General features: G+C 35.2%; 1 protein-coding gene across 7 annotated transcripts in view; it reads right to left on the reverse strand.

Annotated features, from left to right (window-relative positions):
• Positions 1–15,595, reverse strand: part of DMD (dystrophin) — a 2,248,143-nt gene that overhangs the window by 739,498 nt on the left and 1,493,050 nt on the right. For all 7 annotated transcript variants that reach the window (XM_059157899.1, XM_059157902.1, XM_059157904.1 and 4 more), the window contains exon 48: positions 1,719–1,883. In XM_059157899.1, the coding sequence (XP_059013882.1) occupies positions 1,719–1,883 (165 nt within the window). The remainder of the gene's footprint in view (positions 1–1,718; positions 1,884–15,595) is intronic.

Here is a 15,595-nt window from a genome sequence, read left to right on the forward strand (position 1 = left end):
TGGAGTGAATAACTATGTCTTTGTTGAGATGACTGACCACTGAAAAATGAGCATCAAGGAGATGCAGTTGCACTGGAGACTGTACCCCAAGTACCACTGAGGGCACTGTGCTAGCAAGGTAAAAACAGTGAAGGCTTTCCAGGACTGGTGGCTTCCCTGAATGATGACATGGCTTTGCACTCAACCAGTCTTGTTCCTGTGACTACACATTCTCTAGAATAACCTCACACTTTATTTTATCCTTGCCTTATCTCCCAGCAAAACAGCACCTACATGGAGATAAAAAGCACGAGGCTGTGTTAACCTTGGAAAGCAAGCAAAATGAAAAATCAGGGTCAGTAAACTAAAAGTAAAACTTTACTTAAGATGTTACTTATTTAGTCTGAAATTGCCCATGCTTACATTAATCAAGAGGTTGAGATTTCAATTTTATTGCTTTATGTGATTAGCTGTTTAATGTTGTTGGCTCATAGGAGATGCAAAGCAGGGAATCAAGTTGGGATAAGTCTTTGGAATATGCTCCTGGGAAGAGAGAGAAGATAGGGACAGTCAATGTCCACAGGGACACTAAAAGGAGGAGATGGTGGGGTCCAACTGGCATGTTGGTCTAGAGCAGTAGGTTTACCTGTGGCACCTCATTACCACTCTGGGTGTCTCATTACCACCTTTATACTTTGATTAAAAAATACAGGTATCCATCAGACACTGGGCCCTAAGATGGGGTGTTCAGAAAGGAGGGGAATGAGGCAGGTAAGTAAGAAGAAGCCCTCTGTATCCGAAGAAGAGTGTCATGATGTATTCAGGTCTGCAAAATTTATGTGTAAGTCAGTGTACAAAGGTTAACAGAAAATGGACACAGAGGTTTATAAGAAATCTAAGAGGGCTTTCTATTCTACTTGGGGTATCAAAAAAACTTTTAAAGAAGTAAAGACATTGAATTGAGTTTTGAAGGATATAGAAAAGTTCATCATGCCAACAAAGGAGGAAGAAGTAATTTAAGGAAGAGAGATCAAAGACACAAACATGACATGAAACCACATACATTTAAACATAACATAATTTGTTGTGGCTAGAATATAAAGGGAGGTTGCTGGCAGAAAAAAAGGATACAAAGGTAAACTGCAGACAGCCTGAGAGGGTTTTCTAATATTTACTAAAGAGCCTATACTGTATTTGGTAGGCACCTAATGTCCTAAACAACTTTATTTTTAGATAAGGAGTCTACAAACATATATTGAGTGCAATTAAAGTAGGGATGGCAAACGGGTCATAGTAGCAAAGATGTTGAAGGCATTCCAGTTATAAGTGTTTAATGAATAGGGGGCACCTGGGTGGCTCAGTGGGTTAAGCCACTGCCTCCGGCTCACGTCATGATCTCAGGATCCTGGGATCGAGTCCCACTTCGGGCTCTCTGCTCAGCAGGGAGCCTGCTTCCCTTCCTCTCTCTCTCTCTGCCTGCCTCTCTGCCTACTTGTGATCTCTCTCTCTCTCTCTTTGTCAAATAAATAAATAAATAAATAAATAAATATTTTTAAAAAAGAGTTTAATGAATACATTATTGCTAGTAAGTGCTGTAAGAGAAAACAATAAATGCTAGTCAATTTACTATTATTATTATTAACATTATAACAACAATGGTGATTATGTTAATGCATGAGAAACTTAGTTGAGTGACTGCCATTTTTTAGAAAATAATATTTAAAGCAAAGAGTCCATACCTTAATGTCAAATGGTCCTGTTTGATTTGGTTGATTGTAAATTTCCAACTGATTCCGAATAGGAGACAGCCACAGAAGCAGGTGATTTAACTGCTCATCTATCTGTCCAAGGTCTTTTATGTGTGCCTCAATTTCTCTTTGTTTCTCAGGCAAATCTCTAGAAACCTGAAGGGAAAAAAAAGAGGTGAAGATTCCCATGGTTTAAATAAAAAAGCAAAATATAAATATATTCTAAAATTATTTGCTTTAAAATGTTATAGAAATTCACTGAATTTGGTGTTTTACAGGACGATATGGATTACTCTCATGGGTTAAATGTTAGGATTTAATTAATATACTACAAATGATTTATTAATAGTCTTCCCCCAAATACTACGCTTTAAAGACAATAAGACTTTTTTTTTTTTTTGAATTCAAAACACACACTCACACAAATGCATACCCAACTCCAACCAATAAAGTAAACAAATACATTCTCCACTGAATCACTCATTTACTAAACATAATGGTATTGCATATTAGATGCCAGATATTCTGTCTTTATACTTCCTTCTAACTTTCTTGTATTTTAAGGAAAACGATGCAAGGGAATTTTTTTATGCACAAAATAAAATGGGGAGGTAGGCTATAGTTTGTGGGTCTAAGTATAAACGAGTAAAAGAAAACAAGATCACTGGAATAAAAAGGAAAAAAAAAAGACATTTGGATTAGAGTAGAATATACCAGTATGATCATAGGCTATTTCTATTAAGGGCTTACAATATGACAAATACCGTTAGTAAGTTTCACATTTACAGCCTTCTTTAACCCAACCAACAATCCTATGATACAGATACTATTCTTTTCCCCATTTTATAAATGGATGATGACATTGGGGTTGAGAAACATAAAATACCTTGGGAAGGCGTAAGATACTGTGTTCAACATTGTGAAGTCTAGAGTTAGGCTGCTTAGTTTTAATCTTAATTCTAGTTTTTTCCCAGTACTTCAGCAAAGTTTTCTTTAATTCCCAGTGCCTTCTCTACAGAATGCAGATAATGACAGTATCTGCTTCACAGGGTCACTATAAGGATTAAATAAGGTAATTCATTGTAAATAACTGAGAGCAATAACCTGCATGATAGTAAATGACAATAAAGTCACTGCATGATTATTGCTTAAGCTCAAGTGTAAGTAGGGAGATAGGATAAGCAAGATTGAAGACATTTTTTTCCTATTGTCAAGGACCAAAACAGGTACATGGTAGTAAAGAATGTGAACCTGCGGGGGGCCTGGGTGGCTCAGTGGTTTAAGCCTCTGTCTACAGCTCAGGTCATGATCTCAGGGTCCTGGGATCGAGCCCCACATTGGGCTCTCTGCTTAGCGAGAAGCCTGCTTCCCCCTCTCTGCCTGCCTTCTGCCTACTTGTGATCTCTCTCTGTCTATTAAATAAATAGATAAAAATCTTAAAAAAAAAAAAGAATGTGAACCTGTAATGGCAAGTCTTTATGATATGATTAATACTATTCTAATAATATAACATTACATTATAGCACAAACACAATGCTACAACATACATCCACTATAAAAGATCATGTTATAATAGATAACATTTTAAAATTTTAATTCCAGTACAGTTAACACACCATGTTATATTAATTTCAGGTGTTCAATATAGTGATTCTACACTTCCCTATCACACGCAGTGCTCATCACAAATGCTTGCCTCAAACCCCATCACCTGTTTCACCCATTCCCTGTTTACCTCCCCTCTGGTAACCATCAATTTGTTTTCTACAGTTAAAAGTCTGTTTCCTGGGGTGCCTGGGTGGCTCCGTGGGTTAAAGCCTCTGCCTTCGGCTTGGGTCATGATCCCAGGGTTCTGGGATCGAGCCCCACATCGGGCTCTCTGCTCAGCAGGGAGCCTGCTCCCCCCACCACCCGCCTGCCTCTCTGCCTACTTGTGATCTCTGTCTGTCAAATAAATAAATAAAAAATCTTTAAAAAAAATAATAGAGCTTCCCTATGACCCTGTGCAATTGCATTCCTGGGTATTTACCCCAAAGATACAGATGTAGTGAAAAGAAGGGCCATCTATACACCAATGTTTATAGCAGCAATGGCCACGGTCACTAAACTGTGGAAAGTACCAAGATGCTCTTCAATGGACAAATGGATAAGGAAGATGTGGTCCATATACACTATGGAGTATTATGCGTCCATCAGAAAGGACGAATACCCAACTTTTGTAGCAACATGGACGGGACTGGAAGAGATTATGCTGAGTGAAATAAGTCAAGCAGAGAGAGTTAATTATCATATGGTTTCACTTATTTGTGGAGCATAACAAATAGCATGGAGGACATGGGGAATTAGAGAGGAGAAGGGAGTTGGGGGAAATTGGAAGGGGAGGTGAACCATGAGAGACTATGGACTCTGAAAAAACAATCTGAGGGTTTTGAAGGGGTGGGGGGTGGGAGGTCGGGGTACCAGGTGGTGGGTATTATAGAGGGCACAGATTGCATGGAGCACTGGGTGTGGTGCAAAAATAATGAATACTATTATGCTGAAAATAAATAAAAAATAAATTTTAAAAAAGGACAATCCACAAAAATGAAAACATAAATTGATTTTAAACAAACATAAAGAAGCTAAACTTTGTTGTAATGAGAGTTCTGAAAATTTGATCCAACAAAAATCCAAGTCTGAACACACTAGGCTGCCAGGGTTATGGAGAATAAATGATTATATATGGCCAGTGGGATAGACAAACGGGTGTACCCATTGTGGAAGGTAACTTGTCAGTATCTACAAAATGCATGTAACCTTATACCCAGAATTTTGCTCTTAGGAATTTATCTTGTAGATGTATTTATGCAAGTAAAATCAATGGTGATGTTATGGCAGATGATGGATGGGGCAGAAGATTTTCACTACAGTTTTAAGTTTTTGCAAAATAAAATGTATTACCTTTACAGAGAAATAAATTAATGTAGAAAGGAAAACTACCAACTTTTCTTCCTACCAAAAGTAATGGTTGAGAATATATATTTTAATAACAAATCTTTATTAGTAGGATGTAACACATCTAAAGCCAACAGTCCAAAATCGTGATTATTTTTCTAAGACAGTATCACTTAGCTAATGGTAGGGTATCATTTGAAACCTTCTGACCTCTAGTTTTTTGATTCCCCACACCTTCAAAAGGATCTTCAGAGGGGCGCCTGGGTGGCTCAGTGGGTTAAAGCCTCTGCCTTCGGCTCAGGTCATGATCCCAGAGTCCTGGGATCGAGCCCCACGTCAGGCTCTCTGCTCTGTGGGGAGCCTGCTTCCTCCTCTTCCTGCCTGCCTCTCTGCCTACTTGTGATCTCTGTCTGTCAAATAAATAAATAAAATCTTAAAAAAAAAAGTATCTTCAGAAATTGATGGCTTCTACATAGTTCATGGAGAAAGATAACATAATTACTTTATGATATATAATACGAGTAGGTCTTGTGTCAGTTTTTATGTGTCTTAAAATTATTTACTATTACACTTACTACTTCATATTCTTATCAAAATATGGACACCGTTTAATAGTAAAATGCATCCTTTTCCCAAAAAAATTTTTAGGTATTATGGAACCATGCTCTTCATATGACATATTCCCTGTGGTAAAAGCAAAAAAATTAAACACGTTCAGTTCCCTCATGTGTCAACTTAGTATCTAACCAATTCTTGCCCTAATTTCACACAAGATTAGCTTCCCTTTTTTCAATTTCTGAATTTTAATTTCAAATGTGTAGAAATTTTAATAATAAGATAAACAGAGGTGTCTGTTTTAGAAATAAACAGATATCAAACTCTTACTTCATATCTTATACCAAAAATATTCTAGAAAAATTAAAGTGTTAAGTATAAAAAAATTAATAACAACTAGAATAAAATGTTGGTGTGAGGAAGCCTTTTAGAAACAGAAAATAATGTGAATAAACTACTAAGTATAATATTTGTACTGCTCATTCAAAATTAAGGCCAATCAGCAGAACTAAAAACAAATGACAGCTGGGACTACTTGCAGCATCTATCATATAGGTTATAATATTTCATATTAAAAAGATTTTTCAATAAATGAAATGAGATATAGAATCTATTGGAAAACTTGATAAAGAATATAAACAGGAATTTGACAAAAAATGCAAAGAGCCAATAAACAAAAGTCCAACAACTAAGTAATCGGTGAAATGCAAATTAAAACAGCAATAATAATCTATCATTTGCCTATTGTATTGGTTTTTGTCAAAGGTACTTAATCAAAGTTCTAGAAAATAAGCACTCTTATAATGTTTGCTGGAAGATAAATTCTTACATTTGTAGGGAGTAATTTGATAATTCATACAAAAGAGCAAGATGTCTACCCTAAAAACTACCAATATATCTGAGAGAGTAAGGAAAGAGTAAAAAAAATAAAGGAGTATACCTTGTTCCTCTATTGGGAGAAACCAACTGGAAGATTCTATATTGTAAAGATATCAACTCTCTTCAAATAATCTAAAAATTCAGTGCAAGTTCTATTAAAATTACAACAGCTAGTTTTAAATAGACAGTGACACACCAATTTTAAGATATATATATGCAAATACCAAAGGCCAAGAATATCTAATGCAATCTTGAAGAACAACCAAGTTTAAGAATGTTTATGACCAGATATCATTATTTAATATATTTAATTCTGTGTGGTCCTGCTGTGAGAACAGACTATATGTACTTACTTAATTTTGACAATGGTGCCACTTCAGTTAAGTAGGGAGTAGATGATCTAGAAATACATATACCCTACAAGTGTTTGAAGTCAGAAGCAAGCTGGTCCTTGGTGAGGGGCTGGTTGGGAGAGGGTAAATGACTGCGCAGGAGCATGATGGAAGCTCCTAGGGTAATGTTCTAATTACTGATCTGGGTGTTAGTAGCATGGTATGCTAACTTAAAAAAAAAAAATCCATCAATTTCAAGTGCTAGTGCAACTGTTGGATCCTAGGGTAGTTCTATTTTTAACTTTTTGAGGAAACTCCATACTATTATCCTGAGTGACTATACAAGTTTGAATTCCCACCAACAGTGTAAGAGGGTTCCCCTTTCTCCACACTACTAGGTATTTACCCAAAGGATATGAAAATACTGATTTGAAGGGATACATGCTCGCCGAGGTTTATAGCACAATTACCAACAATAGCCAAATTATGGAAAGAGTCCAAATGTTCATCAAGTGATGGATAAAGATGTGATATATACATACAATGGAACATTACTCAGCCAGAAAAATAGAATGAAATTTTATCATTTGCAATGATGTGGGTGAAGCTAGAGTGTATTATGCTAAGTGAAATGAGTCAGAGAAAGACAAATATGATTTCATTCATATGTGGAATCTAAGAAACAAAACAGATGAACATAGGGAAAAAGGAAGAGGGGCAAACCAGAAAAGATGCACTTAACTCTAGAGAACAAACTGAGGGTTACTGGACAGGAGGTGGGTGGGGGGGATGGGCTAAATGGGTAGTGGGTGTCTGGCATTGTATGTAAGTGATATATCATGAAATTCTACACCTGAAATTAATATTACACTGTATGTTAGCTAACCAGAATTTAAATAAAAACTTGAAAGGAGAAAAAAAAATTACTCATTCCATTCGACTGCAAAATCTTACTTCTGTGAATTTTCCTAGGGGACTATCAGAGATATACACAGAGACATGTGATGAGAATATCCAATTCTGTCATTTATACTAGTGAAAAACTGAAAGAAAATCCCTCAAATGGGAAAAATTACATCCAAGTAATTGGATTTTGCATCCTTTAAAGTACACACTATGAAAAACATTCTATTTTGAAAATATTCAGGATATGTTAATTGGTAAAAGCTACATAAGACACATAAATTAGGTCTTTGATTTTCTGTATATATTTGGCATATCAGTATCTATCATCTGTCTTTTTATCTGTATCTTTAAATAATTGGAAATACATAAAACTATTAACCATAATTTTTTGGAGGTGTTACCAATTAAAGATCATTTTTATGTAATTGTTGATATATTTTTGCATTTTATAAGTTTACTACACAGACTACTACAAACATTTTTTTATGTTTTAAATGTTAAATAAAAATAAAGAAATGGGGGGCGCCTGGGTGGCTCAGTGGGTTAAGCCGCTGCCTTTGGCTCAGGTCATGATCTCAGGGTCCTGGGATCGAGTCCCGCGTCAGGCTCTCTGCTCAGCAGGGAGCCTGCTTCCTTCTCTCTCTCTCTCTGCCTGCCTCTCAGTGTACTTGTAATTTCTCTCTGTCAAATAAATAAATAAAATCTTTAAAAAAAAATAAAGAAATGGGTAATACTGCTTGGGTGGCTGGCTATCCCTCTAAAATATCTGCTACAATAAAATTACCATTTTGACTTAGATTTTCAATATGCTTTAGGTATGATATGACAGCTTTTATTTATATTAGCTCCTTTAATCTCATCCATAATTCTATGAAATATATTTATTTTTCCTACAACTGACAAATGAGGAAATTAAGGCTCACAACTATAAATAATATTCCTAAAGTTACTAGTGAGTCACAAAAATATAGCATTAAACATCTGTGTTTTCCTAACTCCAAATTTTAACTTTCCTTTTCTCCTACCTGCCAAAACACACTTTCTGTAATCTTTCAAAATCTAATGTATTATTTGAAAAATGGAGTATTGAAATTCATACTTTTCAAAAGCTTTTAATATTTATCAGAATAATCTATATCTGTATTGCTTATTACTATTAATGAGATATATGCATTTAAAAGTAAACTTTAATATAACCAATATAAGTGAAATGCATGTATATAAACATACCAAAAACACAAAAAAGTATTATTTGACATTTGTTAATTCAAGACTATTATATAGGGATTACAAGGTAAATTAGGATGCTTTCTGAATAAATTTTTGGATGAGTAACCCAAACCTATGATTAAATGATCTTCATGCAATTGTAGTATCTTCTACATTTGGTAGATTTGTCATCCGTTTTAAAATAGAGACATAGGTAGGCACAAAATTAGACACATAGATCAATGGAACAGAATAAAGAACCCAGAAATGGACCTGCAACTGTATGGTCAGCCAATCTCTGACAAAGTCAAAAAGTATATCCAGTGTAAAAAAAGACAGTCTCTTCAATAAATGGCCTTGGGAAACCTGGACAGTGACATGCAGAAGAATTAAACTGGACCACTTTCTTATACCATATACAAAAATAAATTCAAAATGGATGAAAGACATAAATGTTATACAGGAAACGATCAAAATCCTAGAGGAGAAAATAGTCAGCAACCTCTTCAAACTCAGCTGCAGCAATTTCTTACTAGACACATTATGGAGGCAAGGGAAACAAAAGCAAAAATGAACTACTGAAACACCATCATGATAAAAACTTTTGCACAGAGAAGGAAATAATCAATAAAACTAAAAGACAACTGATGGGATGAGAGAGAATATTTGTAAACTACATATCAGAAAAAGGGTTAGTATTCAAAATCTATAAAGAACTTAACAAACTCAGAACCCAAGAAAAAAATAATTCAGTTAAGAAATGGGCAGAAGATGTGAATAGGCATTTCTCCAAAGAAGACAACCAAATGGCCAACAGACACATGACAAGATGCTCAACATCATTAGTCATCAGGGAAATACAAATCAAAATCACAATGAGATACTACCTCATACCAGTCAGAATGGCTAAAATTAACAACTCAGGAAACAACAGTTGTTGGCAAGGGTGTTGAGAAAGGGGAACCCTCCTATACTGTAGGTTGGAATACAAACTGGTGCAGCCACTCTGGAAAACAGTATGGAGGTTCCTCAAAAAGTGAAAAATAGAGCTATGCTATGACCCAGCAATTGCACTACTGGGTATTTTTCCAAATGATACAAAAATGTTGATTCAAAGGTACACATGCACCCCAGTGTTGATAGCAGCATTATCAACAATAGCCAAAGCATGCATGGCTGATGAATGGATAAAGAAGAGGTGATATATATAATGGAATATTACTCAGTCATCAAAATGAACGAAATCGCGTTACTTGCAATGATGTAAATGGAGGTAGAGGGTATGCTAAGTGAAGTAAGTCAGTCAGTAAAAGATAAATATATGATTTCACTCATATGTGGAATTTAAGAAACAAAACAGATGAACATAGGGGAAGAAAGGGAAAATAAAATAAAATAAAATAAAATAAAATAAAACAAAACAAAATAAAAAAGAGAGGAAAGCAAACCATAGAACACTCTTAACTATGGAGGACAAACTAAGGGCTGCTGGAGGGGAGGTGGGAGGGGGGATACACTAAATGGGTGATTGGCATTAAGGAGGGCTTTTGCTGGGATGAGCACTGGAGGTTGCATCTAAGTGATAAATCACTAAATTCTATTCCTGAAAGCAAGACTACACTATACAGTAACTAACTCAAATTTAAATGAAAAATAAAATAGAGACATAGACAAAATAAGTTGTTATAATAAATAAAAATGGTAAGAGAGAATTGTAAATTTAAATACCTAGCAATTTTCATGATAAATTAGCATTATTTCCAAAGAATTTAATGACAAATGCTAAATTCTGAACCTTTCATACTTAAAAGTATAGATGATACTTGATTGAATTTTAGCTCAATTTAAAAATTTCTATCTCATACAATTTCAAACTAAATACCAGGTGAATGAAATTTTGATGTAAAAAATAAAGCCATACAAATAATGAAAAAATGGGTAAATATTCTTACAACTTTGATGTAAAAGTTGTAATTTTCATTTTAAAACCATAAAGTGACTGCTTTATATTCATAACAATCTAAAGCTTCCTTACATTAAAAAATCAAACAAACAAAAGAAAAATAAAAACTGAAGGCAATTTGCCTTAAATGCCTTGACAGACACTCAAGACAAAACCACTCTCAGATCAATAGGAAAAAGACAAATACTCAACAGAAAAAAAAAAAAATGAACAAGGACTGCAAACGGACAATTTATGAAAGAACTATAACTGACCTCCAAGTCTATTAGGACTGTTTAACTTCACTAGAAACCACAGAAATCAAAGTCAAACAGTGAGGTGGTAAGGTTGTACCTATTGATTTGGCAAAGATTTTTTTTTTCTTAAACTTCTTGTATTACAGTATAGCGATGTCATGTAATAGCAATAGTGCAGGCATTCAGGCCCTCTCAAAAAATGCTAGAGAGTAAGGTGGACTATTCCTCTGGGAAGGTTAGGGCTAGGAGTGGATTAGGTAGAGTTTTGCAATATATATTCAAATATAAGCATATTCTCACACTTAGACCAGAAATTCAACTTTTCATGTTTTATCATAAGGCAACAATGATGCGTACACACGTTAAATCACAAGAATATTTGCCACAGCCTCACTTACAGATGGGAAATATCTGAAATTGCTTCCACACTCACCAATAAGGTATGAGTTAAAAGTCAGGGAACTTCCATCCAGTTAAATACTCTGTGGATGTATAATAAGTGACATACATGTATATTTAATAATAGGGAAAACATACATGGTTTTAATTAGAAGTTTTAATTTCTGGGTAATAGGTCATATTTTCTCAGTTGTATTTTTTTATTTTAAAGATTTTATTTATTTATTTGACAGAAAGAGAGAGAGGGAGAGAGAACACAAGCATGGCGAAGGGGAGAGGAGAAACAGGCTCTCCACTGAGCAGGGAGCCCAAGGTGGGTCTTGATCCCAGAACTCTGAGATCATGACCTGAGCCAAAGGCAGACATTTAACCAACTGAGCCACTAAGGTGGCCCTCTCACTTGCATTATAAATTTGTCTGCAATGAACACGAACTACTTTAAATCAGAAAATGGCTGTCTTAAATCTAGGTATACATACATACTTGTCTTGTAGAAATAGATGGTTTGTTGTAGTCCTTGCAATGCTCCAAGGAGTAGTCTGTTTTTTTGTTTTGTTTTGTTTTTTAACACGTAGCAACATCTAATTGTAACAACACTATGATGTAAGTACTATTATTATCTTTATTTTACGGGTGAAAATTGACAAAGGGAAGCTAAGTGATTTGCCCAAGTTTACACAGACAGTAAGTGATAACCCAGCTAGCCTCTGAACCCAAGAAGTCAAGCTCAGAAATATGTGCACTTATCCACTGTACTAATTTGCCTTCCATTCCTTTTAGCCACAGGACTTTGAGAAAACATACTGAAAAGAACACAAAAAAAAAAGTCTACTTTCTTTCACAGCAGTTCTTGGAATAAATTTCCTCAGTTACTTATTGGATCTTACACAATTTCTTCCCAACTTTGAAAGTATGTGGGATGATGAAGTCTTATTGTCCTTGCAACTACTAAATTCAACTTCCAAAATTGCCCCTCATTTTATTCTCATGCTTACATCGTATGACTGATTCCCAATTGTCTCCCAATTCTTAGGCCTGGTTTTGGAAAAAAAAAAAATGCCCCTCAACAATCTGACCTCATCTGACCTTACTATTCACATCTTTCTAATAACAAAACTCCATTTTGGTAAAATGGTAATCTCACTATTCTGGGCATGCCCCCTGACTGCCTTCTTTTCCTCTGTCATTGTCTACTCTACCATTAAAATGTCTTCTTTTTCCTCAGTAAAATATCTCTTTTCCTAATTGACAGATATAAAACCTTTTTTATTCTTCATGTTTTGGGTAATGAAAGTGCCATCTTCTCAGAGAAGATTGCCTAATCCCCCTGGATGGAAATAATTATTCTTTCTAATAAACTCTGTAGCATGTATTATCTGTGCTACTTCATCAGGCCCTGTCAGGTACTGCTTTTTTCTTTTTTTTTCTTTTTCTTTTTTTTTTTTTTGGAGAGGTACTGCTTTTTTCCTTATTTTACTAGTCTCCTTCTACTTGTATCTTCTTCCCTTATGTTTCCCTGAAAGCTTGAAAGCACACACACCCAGAACTACTAGCACACCACACACATTTTACAGATATAACTATGATTGAATGCTTCATCTTTGTATACACTTTCTCCTAGGTGGTATAGCCCTTGTTAAATGAACAATCACACACACCAATCATTTTCTAAAAGAACAAAGAAAACAGACAGTAAAGCTGAGGATTAAAGGCAGCACTCTTTTCAGAGGGCTTATATTCTCATATATGTTGCATTTATACTTCTGCTTCCTGCTTTAGACAGTGTATGAATGCCCAGGATCGCTAGAGCAGCAAGAACAGGTCTTGCCTGGCAGCTAGGCTGGTGAAATATGATCTGAGTACACCTGAGTATGAAAGGGTAAAATCTAGTCAGTCAAGAAGACTAAGAAACACAGGTAGAAGACTCATTTCTTGACATATTTCTGTTGTTATTGTTGTCAGTTATGTTGATGTCATAGATTCTGGAGTTGGAGAAGAGATGAGATATGTATTAATTACAGCACTGACAGAAACATTGCCTGTGCAATTGATTCAATGAATAGTCACTTAGTAACTATTTTTCTTCCAACCACTGCCCTATATATTATCCACAAATGTACTGTTTTTTAATTGATTCAAGTTGCTCATTGTATGGCTAAGTATAAACCTTCACTGTCAACAACCCCACCATACCTTGAATGACAACTAAATAACAGTGCACTCTGAATGCATCTTAAACAAATACTGCCTTGCCACCAACCAGAATAATTCTTAAAAACCTTCTAAAATTTAGTAATACTAATTGAATAATTCAAGCAGACCATTATCGTCTTCTGGATAAAATGCATCTGTTATGAAACATTTGGGGACCTCATTTCATCTTGCATATTTTTCTACCTCAATAAATTAAAACTACTGGGGAGCCAGAACTTAGGAATGATATATTTTCTGCCACAATCTTCAATTATTTTTTACAACTGGTCTCATGGTAAAGTATTTCTCACTAGGAGGTCATTTATTTTCTCTCCCTCTGGAAATTTAATAAAATAATAATGAATATTAAAGTGAATAATACATTATGGTTATATGCCATCAGGCATTTAAAAATTATAAATCCATGTATAATTTTGAACTGACCAATTATAATTTATTTTCAGGACAATTACCCTCCAATGGCATAGCTCTTGGGATTTCCCTTGAAACGTAAGTGGATTTTCTTTTCTTTTTTTTTTTAAGATTTTATTTATTTATTTGATAGAGATCTCAAGTAGGGGGAGAGGCAGGCAGAGAGAGAGAGAGATAGGAGGAAGCAGGCTCCCCGCTGAGCAAAGAGCTGATGTGGGGCTCATCCCAGGACTCTGGGATCACGACCTGAGCTGAAGGCAGAGGCTTTAACCCACTGAGCCACCCTGGTGCCCCTGGATTTTCTTTTAAAACATGTGGTTATTGGGGCACCTGGGTGGCTTAGCCTGCTCCCTCTTCTCTCTCTGCCTGCCTCTCTGCCTACTTGTGATCTCTGTCTGTCAAATTAAACAAACAAACAAACAAACAAAAAACCATGTGGTTATTAAGTACAGTGTTTCAAGATCTGTATTTTCTATATTGTTTTCAGTTCTACCTGAATGTAAGAGTATAATCTCATGTGCCAGAACATGGTGTGTATTAGTTTCATTGCATAACCACTTCATTAACACACTTGGATTTTGTTATTGTTGCTAAAGATCTGAAACACATAATACATGATGAAGTAAATGAACATTCCTAGGGAGATTTCAAAGTCAGTAAAATTTGATGTACAATAAATAGGTTTGCCATCCTTGGAGAACTGGGCCCTTATTATCACACTAAACACATATTGGCTTTTAAATAAACCTTGGTGTTCATGAGCAGTATTTTCCTTCATTAATTTCTCAGTTTACAAATAAGCAAATAACTCTGTAGTAAAATAATCCTTAATAATACACATAATAGTTATTGGAAAAAAAATTTTTTTGACTGTTCACCTTGATTTAAACTTACCCTACCCTAACATTAGGTAACCAGCTCTGTAATGGCTCCCAGAGGCATTAGACAAGTAAAGTGAATTGGTGAAATTGATTTTCCCAAACTTCAATAGCTATCATTTATCTTCTAAAATGGATTTGATAGGGATTTACATCCACCTGATTATCTACCTACTCACATACTCTATACTACATAATGTGATTTTGATCACATACTGTTAAAACTGAGGATATTAAAACATACAAAGAAGTTAACACATAATTTATACAACATATACCACAAAATGTGTTGGTAAAAATTAACCCCACATTTTTCTCGCTCCTTCACTCCCATCTCATACTCATTCCAGAACAAGGAAAGAACTACTTTATTCTCACACTCTCTTGTCAGCAGTCTTTGCTCTTATTTGCTGAAGGGACCAGAGTGGCAGTCTGGCTGATGCACATAAAGGTGCTCTGGATGGTTAGGAAACACTGGTTTTTTATTTTGTGTGTGTATGTGTGTGTGTTTTGTTTGATCAACGAAAAGCCAGGATCTGTGTAAATCTACCCAAGAGTCATAACAAATTATAATAGCTTGATATTTATTAAGATCATCCTTGAGCTGTCAGGAAAAAGTATCTATTTTATTTATAATTTTAGCTTATTTTATTTTATAGGGAGAGAAAGAGAAAGAGAAAGAGGGGGGTTGGGGAGGGGCAGAGGGAGAAGGAGTGAGAGAATACTAAGCAAGCTCTACACCCAGCACAGAGCCCAATGTGGAACTGGATCTTATCACTTGCGGATCAGGATGTGAGTCAAAATCAAGAATCAGATGCTTAACCAACTAAGCCACCCAGCTGCCCCCAGATTAGCTATTTTAATAACAGAAGCTTTAAAAACCAGAGTGTTCTCCTGTGCTAACATACAAATCATGACATTTTAGAATATAATTACTAGAGAAAAATGGTGA

The sequence above is a fragment of the Mustela lutreola genome, chromosome X (assembly GCF_030435805.1).
Source record: "Mustela lutreola isolate mMusLut2 chromosome X, mMusLut2.pri, whole genome shotgun sequence".
Taxonomy (NCBI): Eukaryota; Metazoa; Chordata; class Mammalia; order Carnivora; family Mustelidae; genus Mustela; species Mustela lutreola.